General features: G+C 38.0%; 1 protein-coding gene across 3 annotated transcripts in view; it reads left to right on the top strand.

The window, feature by feature from the left end:
* The window catches only part of DYM (dymeclin), a 214025-nt gene that overhangs the window by 27753 nt on the left and 159283 nt on the right, over window positions 1-26989 (top strand). For all 3 annotated transcript variants that reach the window (XM_062599520.1, XM_062599519.1, XM_062599521.1), the window contains exons 6-8: window positions 7475-7547; window positions 17818-17943; window positions 19302-19444. In XM_062599520.1, coding sequence (XP_062455504.1) covers window positions 7475-7547; window positions 17818-17943; window positions 19302-19444 — 342 coding nt within the window. The remainder of the gene's footprint in view (window positions 1-7474; window positions 7548-17817; window positions 17944-19301; window positions 19445-26989) is intronic.

The raw sequence follows: 26989 nt of genomic DNA, 5'->3' as shown, positions 1-26989 counted from the left end.
TGGTATTTAAGGAGATTGGAGGCAGTTGTTTCACTTATTGAAATTATTCACCTTTTTCAGTGACATCAAGAGATTAATGCTGTGTTTTTTTCCCTCCCTGACTGGGACTTGCAGAACTACGAACAGAAGACAACTCAATTTGCTTGCTACATGCGGTGCTGGGTACAAGTCACTTCCTGTCTCTGAGTCTGTTTCCTTGCCTATAAAAGGAGGGCTGAAATGCGCTGTGCAAGGAAAAGATGAGTAGTAGTATTGTGTGGTTCTCCTTCTCCTAATGGTGGAGAACAAAGAAAGGTGTCTCTTAGAGAACATGATTTGCATGTTCTAATGTTGTTAGTTCTAATTGCCTGTAGGATGTTTAGCCATACCTCAGGAGAAAGGAATTATAATATACCCTTTGGTTTTTCTTTTCACTTGTGTTTCATAAACCAGCAGCAGCCGGGAGTGAAATAAAAGCAACTTTTAGAAAACTACTGAGGAAAGAAAACAAGGCTATGATTACAATTAATCCATTAAAAAAGGAAATTGCTGACATTTAATTAGTAGGCAATAGATCGTACCACAAAGTCTATCTCGAACAAGAATTACAGAAAAGTGAATTTAGGCAGAATGTTCAAAAGTAAGTGCAGTTCAAGGAAATGGAGAATGTGTTGCACAAGATGATAGCAGGAATGGCTGTATTACTTAAGCGTCTTCCCTGCTATCTTGTGTTTTTAAAAAACAAAACAGAAGTCATGCTTTTTGAATGTGAAAGTATGTGTTCAAAATTAATCTGATTACAGTATAAAAAAAAAATCATCTCTGCCACAGATCTTTCATGCCACACCATATTGTGACACTGTTACAGAACACATGAAGCATAATGCTGGCATGAGAATCTTGATTATAAATTTCTTCCACTTCATTGTAAAGTTACCATTGAGTTTGGGTGTTTGTTGTTTATTGCATAAAACCAAAAATTGTCTTGCCAAAACGACTGGGATCCGAATGAGATACTTTTGGTTGTTCTTGCATAACCCACTTGCACTTTATTACCAAAGTGGATTTCCCCGAAGAGTCAAGCCAGGCAAGGACATGTGTTGAGAATGCCTAATAGCTGTTTGCTCACTGAACAGTGAAAACGGTTCATTAAAATCTGGTTAACTCCTCGGCGCCTGCCATTGCTCTGGGGAAATCAGACTTCTGGTGCCAAAAGATTAAGTGCTACATGTTGAAATGGTTTAATGTACTTAAACTTTGATGAGTAATCTCCAAGAATGAGGTCAGCTAACTGATACATTAAAAAGCAGTGCCTGCTTATAATAAGGTATCATTGCAGACTGCCTATGGGATTCTACCTGTTTTAAAAAAAAAAGCCCCCCCCCCTTGCTTAAACTGTATACTGTAGCACAGTAAAACAGATGGGAATGCTGGAAGATTTTGTCAGTTTGAACCGTAGCAATCTTTATTCCTTATGTTGAGAGTTTCTCACAGCATAATACGAAAAGTGACTGTTGTCACCGGGCTAGATCCATATTTAAGCAATGTTTAGTAGTGCTTGACTGTAATTCACAGTGACGTTTATTAGTGATAATTTTGGGCATATTGATGGCAAATGTACCGAGCAATTATCTTTGAGCAGATTGTTAGCTGGATGTTCTTGATTAAGAAAGTAATTGCGTGTGGTCTGTTGGTTAAAAGAAGGGACTGAAAAAGAGACAAGTTCCTTGTCAGCTCTCACTGCTCAGCTGTGGACTTGGGCCAATTTCTTCTTTTGACTTGACTTTCCATTTGGAGATCATTCTTGTGATCCTCGTCAAGATATTGAGATTCATATCATGCTACGTGGACATATCCATTGCTTGAAGTTGCTAACAAATGCTTCACTTATGTGTGTTTTTTTTAGTGTAAGGTTAATATGATGCCTCTCTGTAGTTTTTATGCTGAGATATAGGAAAAGTGAAGTGTCATCAGAAGAGTATAGTAAAAATGCTTCTATATTAGGGCTTATTTAAAGTGAGAAGAAAATACCTGATTTTTTTATTCTACTTCAGTAATTGTCAAGTGTAGCTTTCTACCACCCTCCCATCACTAGAATGCCCTTGGTACTCTGCAGATCACACTAGGTTTATTAGCATTTTCTGTATAACTGTTCTGTGTGCCTGATTCTGTCCTTAGTGAACATGTTTTTTAAAAAATTAAGCTGTTCTTGATTGTCCTTGCTGTTTTCTCATTTACCAGAGCTGGATATTGTGTTCACTATTCTAGAGACTATTTCTCCATGATTCCGTGTTTAAATTATGAGCATCACTTCCCTCCCTGCCCCTTCTAGCCTGAGCATGTATTCCAGCACCGTGTTCTTTAGTTTAAATATAGCATCTTGTGACTTGAGAGTGCAGTATCAGCACGTCGGTCTGCTCATGCCACAGTCGGTCAGAACATTGGCACCTGCTGTGTATTATTTGGTATTTTAGGCAGAAACGTACAGTGTATGATAGTAATGATGTGTGGAAAATATTCTTGCCACTCACTACTCAGCAATATATCTTGTTTTTTGACAGCTAATATATGACATAGTGTTGTTTACTTAATATTTTTTAATAGCAACTGCTTCGTCTGAAAGAATTCACCTCCCAGATCTTGCAATTTATATACTTCCACTCCTTCTGAATGTGCAGTTTGTGCTTTTCCTTTCTAGACCGTGTTTTAAGTTCAGAAGAAAGGTGTGCTATTGTGCTTCAGATCATACAAAGTGATTATCGATTATTTGCAAAAAGGATGAGTGAAAGGTTAAGTTGCCTTAAAGTTAGCCTATTATTATAAATGCTAAACTAAAGTTCTAGTGAACAGATTGACCATGAGCCAGCAATGTGCCCCTGTGGCCAAGAAGGCCAATGGTCTCCTTGGGTGCATTAGGAAGAGTGCTGCCAGCAGGTTAAGGGAGGTGATCCTGCCCCTCTACTCAGCCCTGGGGAGGCCTCATCTCGAGTCCTGTGTCCGGTTCTGGGCTCCCCAGGACAAGAGAGACGTGGAGCTACTGGAGAGAGTCCAGCATAGGGCTACGATGACCAGAGGGCTGGAGCACCTGCCCTGGGAGGAACGGCTGCGAGAGCTGGGCCTCTTCAGCCTGGGGAAGAGAAGACTGAGGGGGGATCTGATCACTGTGTACAAGTCCCTGAAGGGAGGGTGTCAAGGGCATGGGGACAAACTCTTTTCAGTTGTCCCACGTGACAGGACAAGAGGCAATGGGCAGAAACTGAACCACAGAAAGTTCTGCCTGACCGTGCGGGCGAATTTCTTCCCTGTGAGCGTGTCGGAGCACTGGCACAGGCTGCCCAGAGAGGCTGTGGAGTCTCCTTGTCTGGAGATCTTCAAGGCCTAGCTGGATGCAACCCTGTCTACCATGCTGTAGGTGACTGTGCTTGAGCAGGGAGGTTGGACTAGATGATCTCCGGAGGTCCCTTCCAACCTTACTGATTCTGTGATTCTATGAAACTGCGTGAAATCAAGTGAAGGAGAAAAACTGGAGTTCCTACTACAATGCTCTTCATTGATTTCCTCCCAGGGTAGTTGACCCATAAACAGAGTTCACCACCTCTGGCTCTTTTCAGGTGGTTCTTTAGCATAGGAGTTAGAAGCTTTTGCCTCCTAGTCTGTTATTGGGAATTTGCATATAACTTTGATATTGTACTTTTTTGATTGTAGGAAAAGTCTTACACAGACTTGCATAATAAACTGTGTGTTTTAAGATTCAGCCAAAAATTCCTGATATTAATAAATTCTAAATTAGTGTCATCTTCCATGACTTATTATTATCTTGACATTTAGGTTAATTCTTGTAGAGTACTTGGAATTAAATATTTTGTGGAAACTGCATGATTCTTTGAATGGCAAAGTGACCTCCTGTTCCATAAGGGAATAACTTGGTTCCAGTTAGGCTGCAAAGCCAGACAATCTTCAACCACTGTGTTTAGCCTGCTTCTGCTCAACACCTAATGCAAATATTCTGAAATAGCGACAGCATTCTGAGTAAAGTAAGTTGGCTCCTATCAGCTCCTCACAGAGAGGAGTTTGTATCTCAGTTTTTTATTCTGTTTAGACTTCTGTTGGCCAGTTCTAGTAGGGGAACTAAGGACTTGACAAATGCAGATTTGAAGCTGGAGCTAAGTCTTTGCTAACAAATCTTATGTATTTAGAGAGATATGATCTCTATATCATATTATTTCTTGCAGTCTTTAACTGTGTTGTGATTCAGGAGCATAAGAGTGGTCAGCATGTTCTGTATTCTCGGTCAGATTGTCAGCTCCTTTAGCTTATTCTTGGACCTATAGCAGGAAATTTTATTCATTCTGTACAAAGAATATTTTAATCACAATGTTGCTAGGGACTACATTTGTTGCGTTATACAGATGCAAAGGAACCCCAAAGTGCTTGTAGAATGGGTGAGACTCAGAAAATCATTAAAAGGTACGAATTCTCTGAGAACACACCTGGTCTTTTAGAAAGCACATTGCATTTTTGTTTTTTTTCCTAACAGTTTAGGAGAATGGGGACAGAGGAGAGAATAAGTGATGAGATGCTTATTGCAGCCCTTAAATGATTACAGGAGCTTTCAGTTATCACATAAAGGAAATTAAGGATGGCAATTAGTTTATATACTCTTTGCTAACACTTTTAAGGTAAAGTGGAAGTTTTTGAGAAGCCTGGGAGCTGAAGATCTAACCACAAAACCCCCGAAAGCTTGATTTCCTGAAGTCTGCTTGTTAATTGTATGGCTGGGGCTTTAAGTACTCATCTACAGGTAACGTGAATTATTTCTTCACTGATGTCCAGGTTTTTATCTATGGGAGCACAGGAGCAACAGGGCAGAAAAAGCAGGTGGCATCTAGGGTGAGGCTATTCCTTGCTACGTCTAAACATCTTACTGATATTAGGCCCGTGCAGCTTCTACAGCAGCTCAGATCAGGTCTTGACAATGTTTAGTTGGCCACTTGGCAAGCAAGACTGTCTTGTATTATCTGTATTAGACTCCATATTATGAGCGTTGGTGGTGCTATGTTGCTTTTAGCAGAAGGGGTGTCTAAGGGTGCTGCTAGTTTGCTTTGGATAAGTCGTTTTGCCTATGTAATGCCTGCTAATCCAGGGTCTGTAGTGTGGGTAACTTTGAAAATGTTAAAAGCAAGGTGGTATTATTTAAGTAGCAAAATCATGCAAGTAATCTACCTACTCGAGGCCTCAAATATGGTGGTTGAAAACTGGATTTCTGTGTAACTGGATTTCTTTTTAACTGTGTGTGTGTTTGCGGTTATGTTTGCATTGTAATAGGGTTTAGTAGATGGTACCTATGATTTGTCTCTGTGCAAGTCTGCTCTAATCTTATCTGAACAGATTCACCCTTTACTTATTTGCCCCAGGGGTTTACATGTGTCTTTAATCCAAGTATGTGATCTATTAATGTGAATGAGTATTGTATGTATTGTCTTTATCCTGCTGTTGAAAAAAGACATTGTTTATGCGAACACGTAGTGTTCCATGTTTATAGCTCTCTCTCACGTTATAGATTTGGCATGCATCCGCTTCATTGTCTTGGCAAGATGAGAATTAAACAAGAATGCCTGTGTCCCAATGGGGAAAAGGATACATTAATTATTTTAGCTGAATGACAGTGATTACAGCAATTAAGTTAAAAAAAAAAAAAAAAGAAAGAAAGAAAAAAAAGAGAAAAAAGTTTGAGGACAGAGCAGGAAAGACTAATATCTTCCATTCTACATCGTTGTGCTAACCAATTGTCTTGCTTTATTTTTAATCTAAATTGCAAGGAAAAGCCTCACTTCATATTCAAATAACGTTCTCTCCCTAAACAAATTGTGTATATAGTGTGGTGGAAACAGTATTCTCATATAAATATCTTCTCCCCTTTCCTCTCCCCCTTTTCCTCAACTATTAAGAGGAAAACATTAGATACCTTTTGCAGACTTATAGAAGTCTCACTCTACAAGCATATTCTAGGTTCATAAAATTTTAGAAGGCTCACTTTCAAATTGCTGTACAATCTGTTACCTGGACTTTATTATTGGCCATAATTTCAGTCTAAGATTAAATACTGTTAGCGGTTCTAGTTTTGTGCTAGCAGGATCTACGTTGTGTTTACTCATGGGGGATTCTATATAAAGGAAACTCTGTTTCTGTGATAAAAACCTGATTTCCTTTAGAATACATGGTTCACTAGGTGACAATTTTTAATGCGTTTTTAATAAACTGATTGTGGAAAGAAATGATTTTGCTTTATTGTGAATATTCCCTCTGGTGTGCTGCTTAAAATTGAGCCCTGGAATTAAGAACAAACTTAGGTTAAGTAGAATAACAATGCCATGACTTGACTCTAATTGTATTTATTGCAAGACCTATCTATCTGGAAGTGCAAAATAAACAGACATTTGGGTAGTTGTGGTGTGGTCGTGTGATGCCTATCTGGTGAGGCAAAGGGGAAAAATGTGCTTACTTTAAGGTCATTCTGCACTGTAAAATCCTTTTCTTTTTTCTTATATTTGTCTGTCTTTCTATAATTTTGTTTTGTAAGCAGAAAAAAACTTGATGGTCCAAGGGATGTGTCTTCTAATTTTTGATATTAAATGACAACAACTGACGATTTGATGGTTTTCTCAGTAAATCTTCTGTTCTTGTTGCTTTTGAAAATTGCAATACTCATGTAAAACTACTGGTTTTACTGATTTGAATTTCCTAGCCTTTTTAAAAATAACTTTGTCACATGTTTTGTCACATTGTTTGTATGAATTAAGGATAATTTTTGAACACTTATGCTTGGAAAATTATGACTCTGCTTGTGATTGAACTGTGTGAAATGTCTTCACTAGATAAATGTGCATTCATGCAAAACAAGTTGCAAAGACTGGATTGCTTAAGGGTAGCCTACCATGAATGCACTATAGGCTGCCTTCATTGGAAGGATCACAATTTGGAATATTGTGTACATTAGAGAAATGAAATTATAAGCTTTCTATATTTGTCTCTACTTACCCTTGGGGTAAAAAAGGGGGTGGAGGGAAATATGTATGGAATGCAGGGAATTTTGAACTGTGGACCTGTTAGGAGTCCCTAGAGATCAATCAGCCAAACTGTTAATAATAACAGCGTTTAATACAAGCTTAGTTATGGAGTAAAGCTTGTAGATATGGGAAAGGCTTGGTGTGCTCAATATTAGCATACCTCCTACAATACCAACCTCCCATTTAGTTTATGCATTTGTCGTTATTTGATTTATATGTAAAAGACCTACTAGCACCATTCCCTCCAGTAATAATTTCAAGTGGTTGCTTTGAGTAGAATGCCATCTTCATAAACAGATGAAATTTCAGATGAAATCTAGTGTTTGTGCGCTCATAAGTGTTGATTACCAGGATCTAGGTGTTTAAATCTATGCTTTTTTTTGTGTGTATTTGAAAATTCAGAAGACCTTTCATGTGCTTCCTTTCAGGAACAGAATGTGAAGATCTCATAGAAGAGCTGCTTTTTTGCCTCATCCAGCTCATTGTTGAAATTCCCCTCTTGTAAGTTTGGTTTCTTTGCAGCCTCTTTCTATAAATCAAGCATTTGAACAAATATAAAACTTAAAATCATAGGAGTCATAATGTTTAAAAAAAATCTGAATTTGAATACTCTGGTAATTGTAAAGTACTGATGTACTGATAATGATAAACTGCTGCCAGTACCAGCCCTGATTTTTTTTTTTTTTTTTTTTTTTTTTTTTTTGAAGGAATAATGGTCAGCATCTCATACTCTGCTCAAACCATGAGCAGGAGTTATCCCATATTATTTTGTAGATGCTGTTGTTTGTTTCAGGTACCTCTGTCAATGCACAGAAAGTTACCACCAACTTTTGGTTGGAAACAGGTGTGTTGTTTTTACAGGGAAGGTACATCAGAGTTGTTGTCACTCCATCTCTAGGGCACCCAGCAAGATGCAAACAAAAGTTCCTGCTCTGTGCTTATGTGGTCTTTTGAACTTTAGTCATGTGGCTTGTTTTCATTTAATGTTCATTTTTGAAATACCAGTGAATTGATATCTGAAGGAGAGACATGACTAAGTAGAATGTTTCTGTAGATCTCCAGTGCAAAATTGATTTGTTTACATTGCTTTATTTATAAAATCATAGAATCATAGAATTAGTAAGGTTGGAAGGGACCTCTGGAGATCATCTAGTCCAACCTCCCTGCTCAAGCACAGTCACCTAGAGCATGTTAGACAGGGTTGCATCCAGCTAGGCCTTGAAGATCTCCAGACAAGGAGACTCCACCACCTCTCTGGGCAACCTGTGCCAGTGCTCCGACACTCTCACAGGGAAGAAATTCGCCCGCACGGTCAGGCAGAACTTTCTGTGGTTCAGTTTCTGCCCATTGCCTCTTGTCCTGTCACGTGGGACAACTGAAAAGAGTTTGTCCCCATGCCCTTGACACCTTCCCGTCAGGTACTTGTACACATTGATCAGATCCCCCCTCAGTCTTCTCTTCCCCAGGCTGAAGAGGCCCAGCTCTCGCAGCCGTTTCTCACAGGGCAGGTGCTCCAGCCCTCTGATCATCTTTGTACCCTACACTGGAGTCTCTCCAGTAGCTCCATGTCTCTCTTGTCCTGGGGAGCCCAGAACTGGATACAGTACTCGAGATGAGGCCTCCCCAGGGCTGAGTAGCGGGGCAGGATCACCTCCCTTAACCTGCTGGCAACACTCTTCCTAATGCACCCCAGGAGACCACTGGCTTTCTTGGCCACAAGGGCACATTGCTGGCTCACGGTCAACTTGTCATCCACCAGCACTCCCAGATCCTTCTCTGCAGAGCTGCTCTCCAGCAGGTCAGCCCCCAGCTTGTACTGGTACCTAGGGTTATTTTTCCCTAGGTGCAGGACTCGGCACTTGCCCTTGTTGAACCTCAGGAGGTTCCTCTCTGCCCAGCTCTCCAGCCTGTCCAGGTCTCTCTGAATGGCAGCACAGCCCTCAGGTGTGTCAGCCCCTCCTCCCAGCTTGGGATCATCAGCAAACTTGCAGCTGTCTTGCTTGAGATGTGTTGATTCCACGTTCCATTGGGACAGGTGCCATGAAACTTCCCTCACTTTTCTTATTTGCAGCCCATAGTATTAAAGGGAGAACTTACTTTTTCTCTTTTTTGAATAAAAATATTTCTTTCACACCTGTGCTTTTTGGTTTTACCATTTCTTTACAAGATAAACTTTACCAAAGATAGTGTTAGCAGTAGCTGTTGTGTTTAATATTGCGTCATAAGCTGTACCTAAAATACATGCCGTTGCAATGAAAACATCACTGCTTTGAAAGAGTTCCACAGATTATCTGTTATAATGTAGTACATATCTCTGATGGTTTAGTTTTCATACTGCTGATTGCTCTTTTGGTTGGAAAGCTGACAAAGATACAACAGTTCTTGAAACATTGCTCTCATTAAATACAGTGCTGTCAGCATTACATGAGGGTTTTGGGTAGTCACTGTGTAATGAATTAGCAATATGATTTAGTGTGTCTTTCTCCAAAGCTTGTCAGTACATCCTGGAACAGATACACTTTTTGTTTGGAGCAGATTAGTAAAAGTATAAAGAGGTGAAAGGACTGAAATATATGGACAATTCCCAATGGCTATATACAGCCCAGTATCATTTATTCTGTCTTTCTGGCAGAAAACATTCTACAGGCATAATTATTCTTAACCCTTTTCAACAGTTGAACCTGTCAGCATCTCCATTCAGCTTGAATGTAGTTGCTGGGAATGGAAATAGGTGTTGAAAGCTCTTACTTTACAATATGATATAGTAATAATAATGGTTCACTCAAAGTTACATAGCTGCTATATAATCTTTAATGTTCAGCTATATTGGAATCATATTCACTGTTCTCGTAAGTGTTAGATGTGGAAAGATTTTTTTTCCAAACAAGTTTTCTTGGCTGGATTTTTCCTGAAATAGTATGCTACTGCATTTTTAATTTGGACAGGGTTAAGTGAGGTAGTAATGCTTGTAAAAGTGTATAATGTATTGTTTAGCAATGTAGTATATTTAACAATTTAATAATACCTTAGCAATATTTTTTTTTCTCCAGCTCATTGAAAGCAGGGTAGGGGAAAGGTAGGGAAAAATTTGCTTGCTGTAATACACAATCAAAAAAATGGTTTCTGCTGGGAGTTTGTTTGGGTTGATCTCACTTGTTGCTGAAGGTTGCCTTCTTAGTAGCTGTATTGTAGATCAAAAGTAACTATATTTTAAGTCAGAAGACAAAAGGACTACAGTCTCCTGCAGGAGGAGGGAAATGAGCTCTGTTGCTTTTCATAAAGAGGGTATGAAGTTGAGGCATTTTTGTTTAATGTAATAATAATTTTTCTTTTTCAGAATGATCAAACTTGTTTTGGCAGTAATTTGACTCTTAGCTTCCCTGCCTCTCTGATCAGATTTATGCTCAATTCTTTCCCATCTTTCTGTCAAGGAAGTAGTTAATTTTTTTCACCTTAACTGGAATAGATCAAGAAAATTTCAAGTCTAATATGGGAGTTTTGGGAAGGAATAGGTTGTCTGAATGGACTGAATAGCAGACAGCATTGCTGGATGAGGCTGTGTAGATTGTGTTATGGAGTGGAGAGAAATTAGATTATAAGATAGAAGGATGATATCATTACTTTGTCTTGAATATCCCCTTGAGAAGTTGTATGCATACAAGATGAGGACTACTGTTGGGAGGAGAGTTTTAGGGCACTTTTGTGTGGTGTGGCCTAATCTTGGCCTGAGTTCCAGACTGGCCAGAAGCAAGCCTGTGGGCTTGGAATGGCACTGTGCTAACCAAACTCACGAAGGATCGAGCCTTCCCTCAGCCTGAGCAGAGCCTGCTCAGCTCTAAGCTTGCTTCACCCCGAGTCTTGGCGAAATGAGCTCACGTCTGCCTACAAAATAATGTGTAGAGGCATTTGGAAAATGAAGCTGGGCAGTCAAGCTTGAAACTAATAACCAAGGTGTTGGAGATGAAGAGAAAGACAAGTTACAAGTCTGTAACTCAGTTCTCTGTATCTCTTCCTGTGAGGTATAAGAGAAGAATCGAAGTGTGTTGATTTTTGTTTGGAAAAGTTCCAGAGATGTACAGTGATGCATAGCTGGAAAGAACATCTCAGAATTATCTATCAGGAATGGAAAAAGCTATTCTTCTGAGTTAGTGTTTGTATTGCGAAGGACGAAAGCATGTTATGGATGTTGCCTTCAGCATAGTTAAAGCAGGTTATAGTAAGGACCATGGGACTCAACAGCTTTATAGCCCTCTATCTGAGACTTATTAAAAAGACCTTAGATTAATTACCCCTTTGCAAAGCAAACTCTGCTGCATTGCACAAAATGCCAAAGGGAAAAGTTTCACCTATTGACATTTAAGAATTTTGATTTAAATTACATTATTGCTTTTTAAGAATCAGACCTGTGCAGTCCCTTGTAAGGCTTGAGTTACAGTATGTTGATCTTTGATTTATGGCTCCTTTGGGTGTTATGGATACTCTGCTTTTTCTTTGGTCTTGTTAATGTTAGCACCCAAGAGTGTACATTTACAATCAAAACTTCAGAGTCAGCAAAAAAGATACAACTTCGATATTTAATCATATCTGTTTTGCATAGAAACTATCACTAACATTTTGTTGTAAGATTGAGCTCTCAAAGTTTTAAATTATAAAGGCTTCTTTCAGCAGCTTGTTAAGGACTGGTATGCATAACTGAACATCTGGTTGTTATCAGTACATTTTCACTTCATTTAAAAACTGTAAATGCATATGGAGGAAAAATGAAATACTGTGATCCAGTTAAATCATTGTTAAGTAGCACCCTGTGGTGCCACTAGAAGTTAGTTGATATTTCCATTACATTCTGTTATTTTGTATAGTTAAAATTGTTTTGGGCTGCAGTCTTTCTTTGAAGATAAATTTGAAAGTGAAAGACTGGAATCATGTTAATATATAACTCATTTAAGGATGATCGCTATATTTTCTGGGAGTTTAATAGTTGAATATAGAAGAAAGAAGGGAAATATAATTGAATATAAAGCTCTACAGAATCATTGTAGTGTGCAAACAGTGCCATTTTTGATGAGTAGATCAGTGGGTTTGAGGATTTTTTTAGTTTTTGTTTGAAGATTTTTCTTAATCAGTCCTTTATCCTTTTATATTTCGTGAAGGCATGAGTGGCCTTTTTAGTGTCTAAAAGTCACTGGAGAACCTTTAGCTGTGTTGCATATTCTCCATCTTCTGTTCTAATTTTACTCTAATTTAGTTTTTATTTCAAACTAATGTTTCTCTATGACCTGCCTTCTCAGCAGGCTAGCTCTAACTTATATTCAGCTTGTAACAATCTTGTATTTATCTTGTAACGATTTTGTGATCTCAGGATCTAATACCAAAGCTCTGGACTGTTTGATCATTCATCCTGCTGTATAATCATGCTCCTAATAATGTACTTTCTCGTCATAGCTTTCAGCCCTTTTTGTCACAACAGATATCGAATACATCTTGAAAAACTCTTGCTTGCAAATATTTGCGTGCAATCTGTGCTTTGAGTAGCCAAGATACATAGGCACTGAAGTCAAGTAGATCTCTTGATGCCTCAGGAGTTTGCAGACTGTTTAAAATCGGTGACAGCTAGCAGACTAACAGGCACTAGCCTGTTTTTTCCATTGCCTAAACGTGTATTAGGTCAAAACAGGTTGTTGTTGCCACTGAGTGCCGCTACCTTGAGTTGACTCTGTCTTGAAATCTGTGGTTCATATCTGAGTGAGTGAGATGAAGGAGAAGTGGTGTTACTGAGAGACTTTCCTCCACCTGCGCTGGAGCAGGTCTTCTTTTCACCTAAGCCACGCTGCTGGAAGACCTGATGTGATTCATACGGATCTGGCATTGTCCAGTTCTCTGCAGTGTTTTTGTAGTAGCTTTTTCAGCACGTGGGTCATGCTTCTGCTGCTGCCTTTTACCTTAGACTTGAAAGCTAAAGTAATTTGAGCTGCCTGTTTTTATGGGTGTTTGGACTATTTTCATGTCATCTCTTGTTCTAAGGGTAAAGTCTTAGATTTAGTGGATAATATTTCCAAGACTTGCTCATATCAAAGGTAAGTATAGAAGAACATAGATCAGTGCAACAATTAAAAATTCCTAAATACTTTATAATATTTTCAATCTGGAGAGGGGAAAAAGTTCCAGAGTTCCAATCTGAGTTCCAGATTGCTGAAAATGTATTCAGCCTCGTGATCTGGGATGTTTTAGGAATAGACCTGGGAATAAAAGGTCTCAAAACCCGCAATTGTTTTAATCAGTCACTTCAGAATATTTCCAACTTTGTTAGGTTATTTTCTCAATTTTTCGTTCTGTCTCCCAGTTAGGAAAGCCCAGTGGTGAGAAGATACAACAGGAGAGGTCAGAGGTGCCCTCTGCTCTTGGCTGGTATTGCTTGAGTAGCTGTTTGGGACATCTCACAAATGTTTGGAGTCAGCTGTAATGAGCGTAGTGTGTTAGTGGCCACCACAGTGTGTATTTGCCACTAGTGGGTGTAAAATTAGGAATGATTCCAAGAGGAAAGATTACGTTCATTTTGAGTTGTTGTACTTGTATCCTGAGACTGATAACCAGATATTCTACTTGCTTTTCAACTTTCAAACCTGCTCCTATTCTCTGTGGTGACTCCTCTTTCACCTTTCTGGTGGGCCCTCAGGAAGCAGGGAAATGAAACCTGGTTCCTGTATGATTTGAGGCTTTTTGTATGAATCAGCCCTTTTGGCAACTCTCCGAAATTAGAAAATGAGTTGCCTTTTAACCTTTTAATGCTTAGAGTAGACAGCTCTGGCTGGGTGAAAGTTCACGAAAATATTTAAACAGGGAGGGGGTTTGGTCTCATGGTCTGTGTGATGGTATGAATTGAAATAGTTTTGTTTCTGACTGTTGAGCCTGTTTGCTCTTTGTGTGTGCGAAATCATTTATAAGCTCTCAGCCTCCATTTGCTAAGGTGTAGAAATAGCTGCATTTCATTGAGCAATAAATGTGTTTGCAAACGCATGGGATTTGAGGAGTAACTGGAGTTCTTAGCTGGGATTTGTTTCCTCTATGCTTAATCTTGGTTTCTTCTTCGGAGTCCTCTCTCCCAGGCAGGAACAAAACTGGATGACGTGGATGAGCGCAGAAAGCAGTTCTGAGCGTTGTCTTGACTTAGAGAGAGGCCGGCAGCTGCAGGGCGATGGCACTTGGGTAGATGGTTTAAGTTCTTGCTAGATCGTGCTGGTAGAAGGTTGTCCACATCCACTTAGTTTTGAATGGAGGAAGCAGATGGTTTGGTTAAATTATATTTATATTGTCTACTTGATCTGGGAATGTATTCTCTAATGGGAAAGAGAGGGGGGAAACAGAAGAAAAAAATTAAACTAGAATAAATATTGAAACCTCCAAACTAGATAATAAAGAAAAAAGGAGAGCTGTGTATACTATGGTACATTGCTCTATAAAGTGTATTTACCTGGGACTTAGAATCATCATGAGCTTTATCTGGCATCTGCAGATGGTCTTTTTGGTAAGGTATTTGGGAAAGGGAAAAAAAAATGTACAGAAACTCAAACCATCTTACTCTTCTTCTGGTTTTCTGAAATAAATAGATAAAGAATTCTGACGTGTAATTGATACATGAGTTCATTATTTCTAGTTTCCTCCTTATCTACAAGCAAACAATTTTAAGAGGAAGTCAGACATCAGCATAAATTCTGTGTAAAGTCATTCTATATGAACGATAGCATAAAAAAGAAACCCAAAACAAAACCCTCTTTTTCTATAGTCTCTCAATATAAATAAACAGTATTTTCTTTGAAGTTGGAAGAGGTTCCTGGTAGTTTTTGTAACCCTTTAAAAATGCTTGTGTTTCAGAAAACTGTATGTTTGACCTTTAGCAGAGAAAAGGATTTTGCTCTGAAGATTATCCTTGTGCTGCTAGATTAAGGATAACTCTATTTTAGGGGTTACCCCAGATATTAGGACTCTAATTGCATTTATATGAGAGCAGGTTTAATTTGAGCAACTGCTTCCACAGGTTGAGTGGAATGGATCTGCAGTTAAATGTTATTTAGTTGGATTTTGAATAGAAAGCAAAAGAGAATAACTCACTAACTGGAGTTACATGAATTTAACTTTTTTTTTTTTTTCTTCAGAGTTTTGTAAGGGTACTGAAAGCAGATTATTTTTGAAAGTTACAGTAGCTTCATTGCTTATTTCTTTACACTGAATCTTATAAAAATGGAAAAGAATATTGCAGTATCCCCTTAGATTTGCATTTCCACTTGTGTGGTTTGTCAGAAAAGTAACTAAATGAATGACTGATATGGAGAAACAGCATACTAGACCTTGTGAAATTTGTTTCCTCTGAGCAACGTGTGACTGAGGTATTTCAGATGTTGCAGCATGTCATGAAGTCAGCCTTTCATTCATCAGGCCAGGTTAAACTTAGAAGCGGGGAGTCGTTCCTGTTATACTCCTGGCCTTTGTAATGACAAGCTTCTAATTTTTTTTTTTCCTAGAACTAAAAATATTTCTTCCAAACTCTTACTTTATTTTCATATTTATTTATTTATATTTTTATATATATATGTATTTACAAATTCACCTGATGGCTAACCGTCTAATAATCACTCCATAGCTCTTCCATGCTTTGATTGGGATCGCCCTATGTAGTCGATGGCAATGTATCACAGTTTAGCATGGAGCTGGGAACCGTTCCTAGCTCGGTCTGGTTCCTGGCTCAGATGAATTTGCAGTGGAACCAGATCACAGTGTAACCTCTGGCCTGATCTAATTATCAACATTTACACTGGCTGGCTTTCCGAGGAGTGGGCAAAAAGTCAGGTAAATCACAAGAACTAAAGCTAATTAAAATGCTCTTCATGACTTTCAGGAAGAATGTTGTTGAAGCAGTAAGTCTTTTTCCTGACATATAACTTAAAATGTTATGGATTCAAATACTTAAATTATGAGAGAGAGAATAAAAACAGTGAGTTTGCATAACCTTCTCTTTCAAAAACATTTTTGTATCAGAGGTAGTGTGGCTCAGTGGACTTGTGCATAGGACTATGATCCAGGAAATTGTGACTCCCGTTTGCTGTTGACTTGGAGCGAATAACTAACACGGTATTTTCCAAGAAACTCTGGCCTCAAGCTAGGACAGAAGTGTTTTAATTAAACATCTATTTGTTATAATGCGTGAAACTGTTCTGTATGTTCTACAGTCATGCAAGTTATTTACAGTATTTCTAGTAACACACTTGAGAGTATGAAAATAATTGTGTGCTAAAAATTAAACTGTAGTGCAATCTCTAATAGAAAAGACTAGCTGGAATGAAATTGCTACTCTTAGTCTCAGGATTAGAACTGTTGTAGACCTTACAAAAAAGGACAGGCTTTTTCTTTAGAAGAAATCAGTTTAAGCTGTCATTGTTTGAAAAAGCACCTTGGTTTTGTGTTTACACTTGCTTTAACTGTTAAGAATAAAACTATTGGAAAACTGTTGGCATTGTAACACAGCAAATAGATTTAACATGGCCACTTTAACACACATTGCTGGATTTTTTTTTTTTTAATACAGGTACTATAAAATCTTTGAATTTGGGAAATATAAGCAGATCTTTGAATTTCTATAAGCTCCTGGGAAAATGTCAAAATAACTTGATAATTGGCCTCTTACACTTGTTATACCTAGCATAATATTATTAGTTCATGAAGCACACTGTGAAAATAGATAGCATCAGCAGAGGAAACTTTAAAAATGCTTAATAACAATCTTTACAATGGATTAGAGGTTATTGGTGCACTTGATGAGACATCCCTTTCCATTTGGAGGGGGAAAAAGAAGTCTATATTGGTCAAAAGCAAAAATAATACTGGCGCACATTTGAGTGAACCACTGTATTTTAAAAGCTTTTGTGCAATTTGTAATTTTCTTTTTACTGTTTAAGAAGGCAAATACCATTTTACTTTCTCCTCTTTTTAAAGATATGCTATGTAGTAAGACTACTTTAGGCAGAGTTAGCAACAGAAACTACAAGATGTCCAAAATAGCAGATCTATCTCCCATCCTGTTTGCTGCACAGCTTTTCCTAATTAACTTGTTCAACTTAATGAGCTTTGCTAAACTATGTGCAGTTAATGTTTAATCATTACAATACATTCTTTGGAACTGGCAGTAGAAATCAGCAATATCCTGAAATTTTATATTTCACCATTGCCTTGCAAATACCATTTAACATTTGAACAACTGTGTATGCAGTATCTTGATACCCTAAGCATTTCTTGCACTTAAGCTGCTGTTTGTATGTTATCCCTTTCTTAGAGATCCACTTTTACTGCCAGATAAAGCAATGTTCGGCTAGCTGGACCTTTCTCTGACCTGGAATGATGGTTTTGTGACAATTGTGTTTAACAGGATAGTTTTTTGTCCTGTTAATATTCTGAGATATCTTTATTATTACTAGAATGCGTATAGTCTGAAAATTGAAATTGCAGTGTTCTGAGTAATCTCAGTCTTTTTTATATTGTTTTGTCCTTTGGCATGTCATAAAAATGCTTATATCTAAGAAAAATAATCCATTGTCCGTAAGAAGTGATTCTTGTTTTTAACAGGTGGGTTTTTTGAACTTGTTATTTCTGTGTTCCCAGTTGAGACTCGCTGTGCTGAACAGTGTATAACCACATGTGAACCTACTGCATGTTTCTATGATAAAGTCAGTTTGTAACCAAAAGTAGTAGATTAACCTTTGTAAATATTCCTCTTTTTCTGCAGAGATATAACATACAGCATTTCCTTGGAGGCTGTGACAACGCTTCTTGTCTTCCTTTCCTGCCAATTATTTCACAAGGAAATTCTGCGAGAGAGCATCATTCATAAATACCTGATGCATGGTCGATGGTATGTCATGTTCTGGGACTGTAGCTAACGGCAAAGCAAATCCTTCTGATGGCTTGTTTAGACTCTGTTCTTGAAAACAAAGGCGGCGAAATGCATTTTGATTTGCAGTTTCTTTTGTTCAAAAGAAAACAAAACACTGGAACAAATGAATCTTTAAAGGTTTTTGGAATGTTTCAGGCTTAAATCTCATAGACCTGATTTCAGTAGAACTATTTTGGAAGCAGGTGTGGGGTTTTTTTTGTTGTTGTCTTTGGTTTTTTTAGGCTAAAAACTTTATGTATGTATGTATTTAAGTAGTCATTGACTACTTAAATCAGCTTTCCTTGTTTCAGGATTTTTTTTCTTTCTTTCTTTCTTTCTTTCTTTTTTTTTTCCTTTTTTTTTTTATTCAGCTATGGGCCTTTTCCAGTATTATTACAATCTAGAGAACTAGACTGAGGAATACTTAGGAGAAATAGTGCTATGTGTAGGTCTAAGCTGGGAGAAGTCAGTACCAGGCCTCTGGGTAGAGAGGCTTGGAGATTTGCAGGTGGGGAATCAAGGGTAATGTGAAGAGTTCAAAGTGCACGGGTTAAAGATTAGAGATCATCACTGGAGATGGGAACCAACTGTTTCCATAAAATTCTCTTCTGTTTTAGAAATATTTTAGCCTCATATTTATATCCAACAGATTTTGTGTACACCTGTCAGAATCACTGAAGTGAAATCAGATGTTTCACTGCTCCTTGCAAATTGGCCCCAGCCACACACACAGACAAAAATATTGTGGAGGTAGAGGAATGCTTTGTTACCTGCTTTATATAACCAAAACATAGGAGGAAAACCAAATGAATACCAACCATATTTTTCCCCTGCATAAATATTTTTCCCTTTGTGTCTTGGAGTAAAAGAATACAATGAATTCCACATATTAAATGGTTGATTTACAAGCAGTATTGAAAGCTGAAAATAAAAAAATGTTTCCATGATCCTGCTCTTGAATGTTATCTCATGGTGTCCCTCTAAAGTCAGTACAACTTTGCATGGGCAAAATCTTGTCATTCTTTCCCTTTCCAACCTGAAAGAAGGTAGACTGCTCAATGCTGTGAGAGTTACTGTCTGTGTTTAATGCCAAATATCAGCTTTTGCAACTTGTCTGGACTTTGTTTTATAGTTTGTCAAATACTTGGCTCCCAGGTGAGATAACAAGTATCTGTTATCCCTTAGATGGAAAAAGTGATCAGCCATAAAACAAAACAAAACAAACACTAAACATAGCCTAGTTCCAGAGAACAAAAGGGTGCATAGCATTGACTTTGTAGCTGAGCCAAATTTTGCAACTTTTGAGTTGACTAAGGCTGTTTTCTTTTTCTTTTCAGTCTCCCGTATACCAGCAGACTTGTGAAAACTTTACTATATAATTTCATTAGACAAGAAAGAAGCCCGCCTCCAGGAACCCATGTCTTTCAGCAGCAAACAGATGGAGGAGGACTACTTTATGGAATTGCCTCTGGAGTGGCAAGTGAGTCTTATTTTCTATAAACAGTCTTTCAAATCTGGTGAGGTATATTGCCTCCTGTGTGAACTCTCTTATAAACACACCTGTATTCCATTTCTTTTTCAAACAGTGGTATCAGTGTGTCTGCTCGGTATTGGAAAAGCTGTCCACAGGCCAACTCTGAATTGTAATATTATAGTCTCCACCTATAGATGTGTTAGAATCTGAAGCAATTATATCTGCATAGATGTCATTCTTGCAGGAGAGCACATGGTAGAAGTAGCTCTGGATACACTTTTTTCATCTTTTTTTGTTGTTGTTGTTAATAGGTTAGTTTAAAAAAAGTTACTTTACCCCATTTGACAAATTACATCCAGTTATTTAAAATGTTGAAATAAATACTCTTTGAAGCCTCTGTTGTTCAAGACCTATGAATGTTTTCAGGGAAATGTACATATTTCATTCTTCATAATTATTCAATTGATATATGGAAGTGGAAGTGGCCTAGATACGATTTTTTTTAAAAAAGATATTGTAGTGTATACCTATCTTGGTAGGTTGACTAATTTTTTTCATGACTGGCTTGATTAGCTTATGGTCTTTTGTGACTGGACCATTTGCTATTGATAGTTTGGACATCTGCTGAAGAATAGTCAAGACCTGATGCTATTTTTTGGTAAGAAAAAGGTTTCTCATGTTTGTTATACAGCACTGTTCTGGTTGGTGGTTGCTCTCTTCCCCACAGAAGACACACATTATTATTGTATGTATTACACACAAGAGTTCTCCATAAAGGATTTTTTTTACTGTATAATAATAAAATATATTATGTTGAGAAAAGCCATGATAAACATTTTTTCCCTTTTTTCTGATAAACTAAATAACATTTTGCAAGCTGGTTACTATTGGAACGTATGCTATGTATTCCGAACTCTCGTGAAATCCCTTCACTGACTGCATCCCCCGGGGATATTGAAGTTCAGGCCCCGAGTAGTCTGCCAGGAAGTGTTTTACAGCCTGTGACGATGCATCTGTATCTCCTCATGGAGGCAGTAAAAGAGCATGTCTTTAACTGGGTGCATATCCCTAAACCCATTGCTGCTTCTGTGCAAGATGAAGTTGCACACAGCTCCCTTCTGGTGTCCAGTTTGCCCTCACAAAGGTGTAGGACACTGCAATACTTGGGTTGTGTCCATGGCATGCTAGAAAAACAGTTGGGTGTTTTTGCGATTTGTTAAAAAATAGAAGGGAAATTAGTCAAATTGTTCGCTACTACCATTTTATTCTGAGAGTCCCAACAGGTACCTTCTCTTCCTCCTTTTCGGTTGCCAGAGAAAATTTGTCTTAAATTGTTTTTCCAAAGCAGTTTTCAATATGTGGTTTGTACTTTTACTTAGGACTGGAGAGTAGTTTTCACTGCACATTATGCTGAAACCTGTAATTACATTATGTATTTATTCATCTTAGTTCTAATCTCTCTAGTCATGCCTCAGTATGTTTCTATGTTAGTGCTGCCATACACAAAATACTTTTTTTCCCCTGCTTGTTTGCTCACTTGGCGCAAGTTGTATTCAGCAATACTCTGTTTTTAACCCTTCATGTTTCCAGGTTGTTCATTTTCAGGTTTATGTAGGAGACTAGTCACTACCCATGCCTTACTCTGTCCAAGACAGAAACTTACTGGAAAGCAGTCTCAGGCCTGCAGAATTATGACACTTCAATGTTTTGAGCCCTGTTTTTCTGTCTCCCACAATAGGCAAGACTGAACTGTGTTCACAGGCTGTAATAGCTCAGGAAAAGCTAATTCAGGGCATCTTTTCTAGGAGAAAAGATCAAGGTCTGGGCGAAGCTGTTGTGAAAAAATGTTCCTAAATCAGCGGGTTTCAGTCTTTTGGATTTTCAGTGCAGATGCAAACGGCATGCAGAATGAAACCCTGCCAGCTCCAATTGTTTTTCTTCATTGTTTTTCATGGATCTGTAGTGTTAGTCCAAAACTCCCAAAATGCTGTAGATCACAGTTTGGAAATTTCTGTGTTAAATAGTTCTTAAGGGGGGTAGTCCTACAGCGACCAGGCAGATACACGCAGAAGTAGAACAGCAGGGAAATGCACTGCATTCGTGCTGTTTGGGAATGCCGGTAACTGTGTAGTTTGTAATTGGCACCACTCTTCCTCTGCAGCTACTCTGATATCATATCCTTACGTGACTTTTTGACTTTTTTCTTGTGTATCCAGCTTGCATTTCTCTTAAGGTTTCTACCTATGACTGTTCTAGTCTCTTTCTACACTTCCACCCCCTTCACTCCTCTTGAACCATTCTCTTAACAACTCCCTTGGCGTACTCCTATACTTATTTTGTTGCTTCTTTCATGAGTACCTGAAGTGGCATATCATCTTCTGGTGAATTAGGTATCTTTATTCAAAGCTTTATATAGAACATGCCTTTAAAAAGAGCTTTCTACTGACCCACGCAGGAAAGGGGAAAAAATAAATGTTACCATTCTGCTAGAAAACTGAAATATTTCTCTGTGCCCAAATGGTTAGCTAATATTTTTTGGTGTCTGAATTACTTGCTCTTGATGCCTCTTGATACCAAGATATCTTGATACCTCACAGTCAGCCACCATACCATATATGATGATACACATATTTTATAGTCACTTGCATGGCAGCAGCAGATCAACAAAATTTTATAAGCACTATATTTTCAATTCTTCTCCTGCCCCCAGCCTTCCTGGTGATTCAGCAGGAGTGATAATTATATGCACTATGAGACGTTTACCCTGTGGTCTCCCTTCGTACTGTTAACCCCCTCCTGCTTCTCATCCCTCGTAGCCACTTTCCTTTTCTCTCGTTAGCCTCCTTAATGCTGAAAGTGTGCAACCTACGTCCTCGCACCAATGACTTCTGCTTCTTGCTTTGGCCTCTGATTGTGTGCGAGTTATCTGTGTGCGGAAGTACATTTCTCCATCTTGTATATAAAATAACTTGATTAGAATTGTGTTCCCGGTATGTTATCATCCAGTAGTTCAATAAACAATTGTGGTTTTGGAGTAACAGGGGAAATAATGCTGTTCTAGCTTTTTAACTTCATAGATGACGTTCTTAAATACAATGTCTTTGGCTTTCAGTCTACTCCATATCTTTGCAGTCTTTTTATAGATGTGCAAAAAAATTGTAAAGTGCTACTAGGTCCAGCTGTATTTTATTGTTGTGTTGTGAAGGCATAAATGACCTATCAGTATATGGCAGGAAAGATTAGACCACTTATTTATATTAGAAAACAGAAATTCATTTTTCTGGGTTTAGAAGGTACATTGAATCAAGTAAACTTTAAAGATTCTCCACCCACCCCTGGTTTAAAATCTCTTCTTCCTTTTTTAGACTATTATTAATTCTTGCAAATTCATGGTCCACAGTTAACCAAACTGAAAAAACTCTTTGTGGGCAAACAATATTTTTAATCAACCATTTTGTTTCTTGCAAAACAAAACTCATATTACAGTGAGGAACTACCAAACAGACGATAGGCTAAGGCAGGAAAATGTTAGTGATGCTTAAAGAAAACATTTTTTTTTAAAAAAAGTCAATTTAAGTGTTTTCACTTGAAATAACTGGTCCAGTTTATGCTTTTCTATTTACAAAAAAAAAATTAATACATTAATGCATCTTGAAGTATTTAGGAGTTACTGCAGCAGTAGTTACATTCACTTCATTTGTGCAGTTTAGATACCTGTAGATGAAATGGGCAGAATGTTGGACATGTAAAAATCATGAAAAGCTGTACCTGATTTGACTTTAGTCACCTGATTGATTTTTCATAATTAATCTGGCCCACAAATGTACTATTGTCGCATTAATATAAATTGCAGAATTTAGTGTACAAATATCAACAACTCTTTGTTCTCTTTGGCTGGCAAACGTTCCTGACTGTTAAAGACTTGCCATCACGTAAGTGTACACTTTGGTCTGCGTTGCATCATTCAGCATTAGTGTACTTGTATGAGTCTGACTACCTGTTTTGTACCTCTGCGATTACATATACTCTAATTTATTCCTCCTCTTTTTTTTTTGTAGTACATCCTAGTTAATAGGAAGACTTGCATGGTTATCGTTAGCATTACAAGAAAGCTAGTTATTTCTATTTAGTGTGTTATCTCTTAAAAAAAAAAAAAAAGGGAAAAGGTATTATGTAGCTAATATCTAGATTAAAACATATCAACCTAGGAAGACATAGAACTACTTTTACCAATGTTTATCTGCCATTTCTTACTATTTTACCAAACTTTTCTTCAACTTACATGTATTTCAGGCTGGATGTTTCTACCTTCCAGAACTTTTTTTGTGATGCTTCACAGATCTATCATACAGTCTGCTACATAAATTAAAATTTTGTCCGTGTCCCTGCTGCTTAGTCATGAATGTTTAATTGTCTGCTCATGCTCATCATCATGAAAATGTAGACCTTAAACATCTCTTCCAATTCTGTTGTTAGTCTTACTACTTCTTATAGTCCATAATGGCACCATCCTGTTGTCATAGTAATCATGGCATCTTTGATTACACCTGAATCAATGTCCAGGTTTTTAACTTTTTTTTTTTTTTAATTTCTCCAAAAGTGGATCTGAACTACAGCAAAACCTATGACTGGAGGTCAAACGCATGCTCTTTGAAATTAAGTAGCTGAGTATTAGTTTGAGCTGCAAAATCTGCCTAGGAAGCTGAGTAAATTTGAGAGCAGCTAGATCCTGACCAAAATCTATGCCACATAACCTATGGTGCTGTGAGTATCAGGGGAGCTGGTTTAATGTTAGACTGAACTACTGTCAGCCTGGAGTGTAAATGTCACCTTTGAGATTCTTCGTTGCCTTTTTTTCACAGATAAAACTCATCTTCTGTCTTAATTACAGTAGCTTAAAAAGGCATTGCCTCTGGCATAAATCTCTGGAGGCCAGAGATATATTAGCTATCAAGCTCTTTACGCAGTTTCTTTGACGTATGCAGTGTTGTTTTTCTCTCCTCTTTGTTTTTTTTAATCAAATTTATCTTCATGTTTTTCAATGATACAGGAGAATAGGACAGCAATAAAACTTCTGATAGCATGCCTAGACGCCATGTCCACCAAACTTCCTGGGCTGTCACTGGCAAAGATCTGGCAACTGGAAAAGTTGTAATGATTTAAGAAATCTTGATCTTGTTCTTGTAAGCTTCACCAGTGTACTTTAGATACTAAGCCACCAGTGCTTTAAAAATAGATGGACAGATTTTGCTGTAGGATCACCACTCTTTACATAGACTTTGGCAATGATAGCACAGCATTCCCTTCCTAGAAGAACCATATATACTGTTCATACTGGTCTACTGAGCTTGGCTGTTCTTGGAAATCTTCAGTTCACTCCAATGAGACTGTTTCCACTTTGGCGGGGGGTGTAGGTATTTTCTTTCCTGTAAATTGCTGGACAACACTGGGGAGAGGGAGGCCTTGGCTGCCATGACTCCACCATTGGAACGGTGACAGCTGTTGTAGGAAGAACACTGGATTAGACCCATCTTTGTTACAACCTGGATGAGAACATAAGAACAAGCTCTACCTTCTCACTGACCATGACAAACTGGATAAACTTGAAACACATTCAGAATACTGCTACAAATTCCATCCTTTCAGAGCCCAACTGTTAAATTCTCAAAAAAAGTTTGTTTTTAACATTCTCAAAGCTTACATGTTTTTATTTTTGAGGTCCTCTTTAAAGCCTTGTCATATCTACCTGAAAGTATCTAGGTTTCCGGTGTGCTGAGAACACTGCTGATTATGTTGACTAATGCTGTCTCTTTTCTTTTTCTAGTCTGTCTATGTTAATCCATTTTGTTTCTTGTCTTATATGTGGAGTGTAAGCTGCTTGAGATAGGGACCATCATTCAGTATGGACAGGACATAGCACGGTGAGGTTGTGGTTCGTGACTAGAGCTACTGACTTCTGTGGTAATACAAATCATAACTGGAACCGTATGTGCTGTCGTCTTAACTCAGTGCTCTGCAGCAAGATTCACAAAGTGTGTTGGTAATTTATCTCCTTGACATTTCCAAAACCCTAAGCAGTTTCAAGTAAAGTGACAGAGCACTGGCACAGGTCGCCTGGAGAGGTTGTGGAGTCTCCTTCTCTGGAGATATTCAAGGCCCGCCTGGATGCAGCCCCTGTCTTCCATGCTCTAGGTGACCCTGCTGAGCGGGGGGGAGGTTGGACTAGTTGATCTCCAGAGGTCCCTTCCAACCTTACTGATTCTATGATACTATGATTATATAAAACAACACAAATAACAGCAAACCCTATTACCTCAAAACTGATTTTTCTTCTTAATTTCTCTGGGGGAAACTGCTAGTTAGAGGAAAAGAAGGATGAGGTTGAGGTATTGTAACATTGAAAATTTTAAAATTTTCTTACCTTGCAAACGTAAGGGCCATAAGAAAAGAATTTTATATTCTTGAAAAGAGTTCCTGCTTTTGGGACTGTTCTCTTAACTCTAGAGAATTTCAGATAAATTGAAATAGAGATTAAAAAAAAAAAAAAGTACAAAAGTTGTTTTGTATCTAACTGTTGAAATTTTAAGTTTGATCTTTTCTAAAAGTCTTTTGTATTTCAGGGGATTTTCATATTTTGGGGATGGCCTTTGAGGAGCTGTTTGTGCCTCTTCACCTTAAAACCTAGTATCAGCAGGGGTACCGACCTCCTACGTAGCAAGTTTGAGCAATAAATCTGCAAATACTTTAAAAAGACTGTAAATACTGTTATTTTTAATTTGCTTTTGAAGAAATTGCAAAGTGATAAAGTAGGATGGCCGTGTCATCCAAGAAGCAGACCCAGATTTGAGTGTTAAACTGAAGTCTTTTGACTTTGGTTCACTGCCTTCTTCCAGTAGGTCACAGAGCTTCTCGTTAAGTGTTGTCAGAGCTTAAATGTTTTGAGTCACCTTTCTGGATTGCAGATAACAGAATAGGTAGGGTTAGTGTGTGACCAAAAGGATTTTTTTGTACTAATACAGGATATTGAAATAACATAGCTGGAGATATATAGCTCTCTAAGGCAGTTATTCTTGATAACTTTGAATATTTTATCAGTGTACCCCTCACATGTGTTCTCCTGCTTCACGTTTTGGATTGAAAGTGGTTCAGTAGTCCAGGAAAAATGCAGTATTTGGTTTCAGATGCATCTGTTTTACAGATGGTTTTACAGTTGATACCTGCTTATCGGCAGGTTCTTTAGAGGGGTTCTGGAGTGAATGGACAGGAGAAATTGAACTGCTTTTCTGGCCAGGGCTGAGGAACATTAATAAATTCTTTTATTTATTTATTGATTGATTGATTGTTCTGTGTCAAAATTCAGTCTTCAGATCTGCTAATGGATTAATTTCATCTGAAGCTACAGCTGTTGCTAAATTACATGTTAAGCAGTTTCCCGTCATTCTTCTGCTATACTACTACTTTCTCTAACTCCTTTTGGGGATGGGAAGGTCCAAACATCAGATTATTTGGATAAACTGTTGCCAAGTTCAGTATAGCAAGATGGTTGTTTTG

Source organism: Rhea pennata, chromosome Z (assembly GCF_028389875.1).
Source record: "Rhea pennata isolate bPtePen1 chromosome Z, bPtePen1.pri, whole genome shotgun sequence".
In the NCBI taxonomy this organism is placed as follows: domain Eukaryota; kingdom Metazoa; phylum Chordata; class Aves; order Rheiformes; family Rheidae; genus Rhea; species Rhea pennata.
This window is presented reverse-complemented; position numbering and strand designations above follow the sequence as displayed.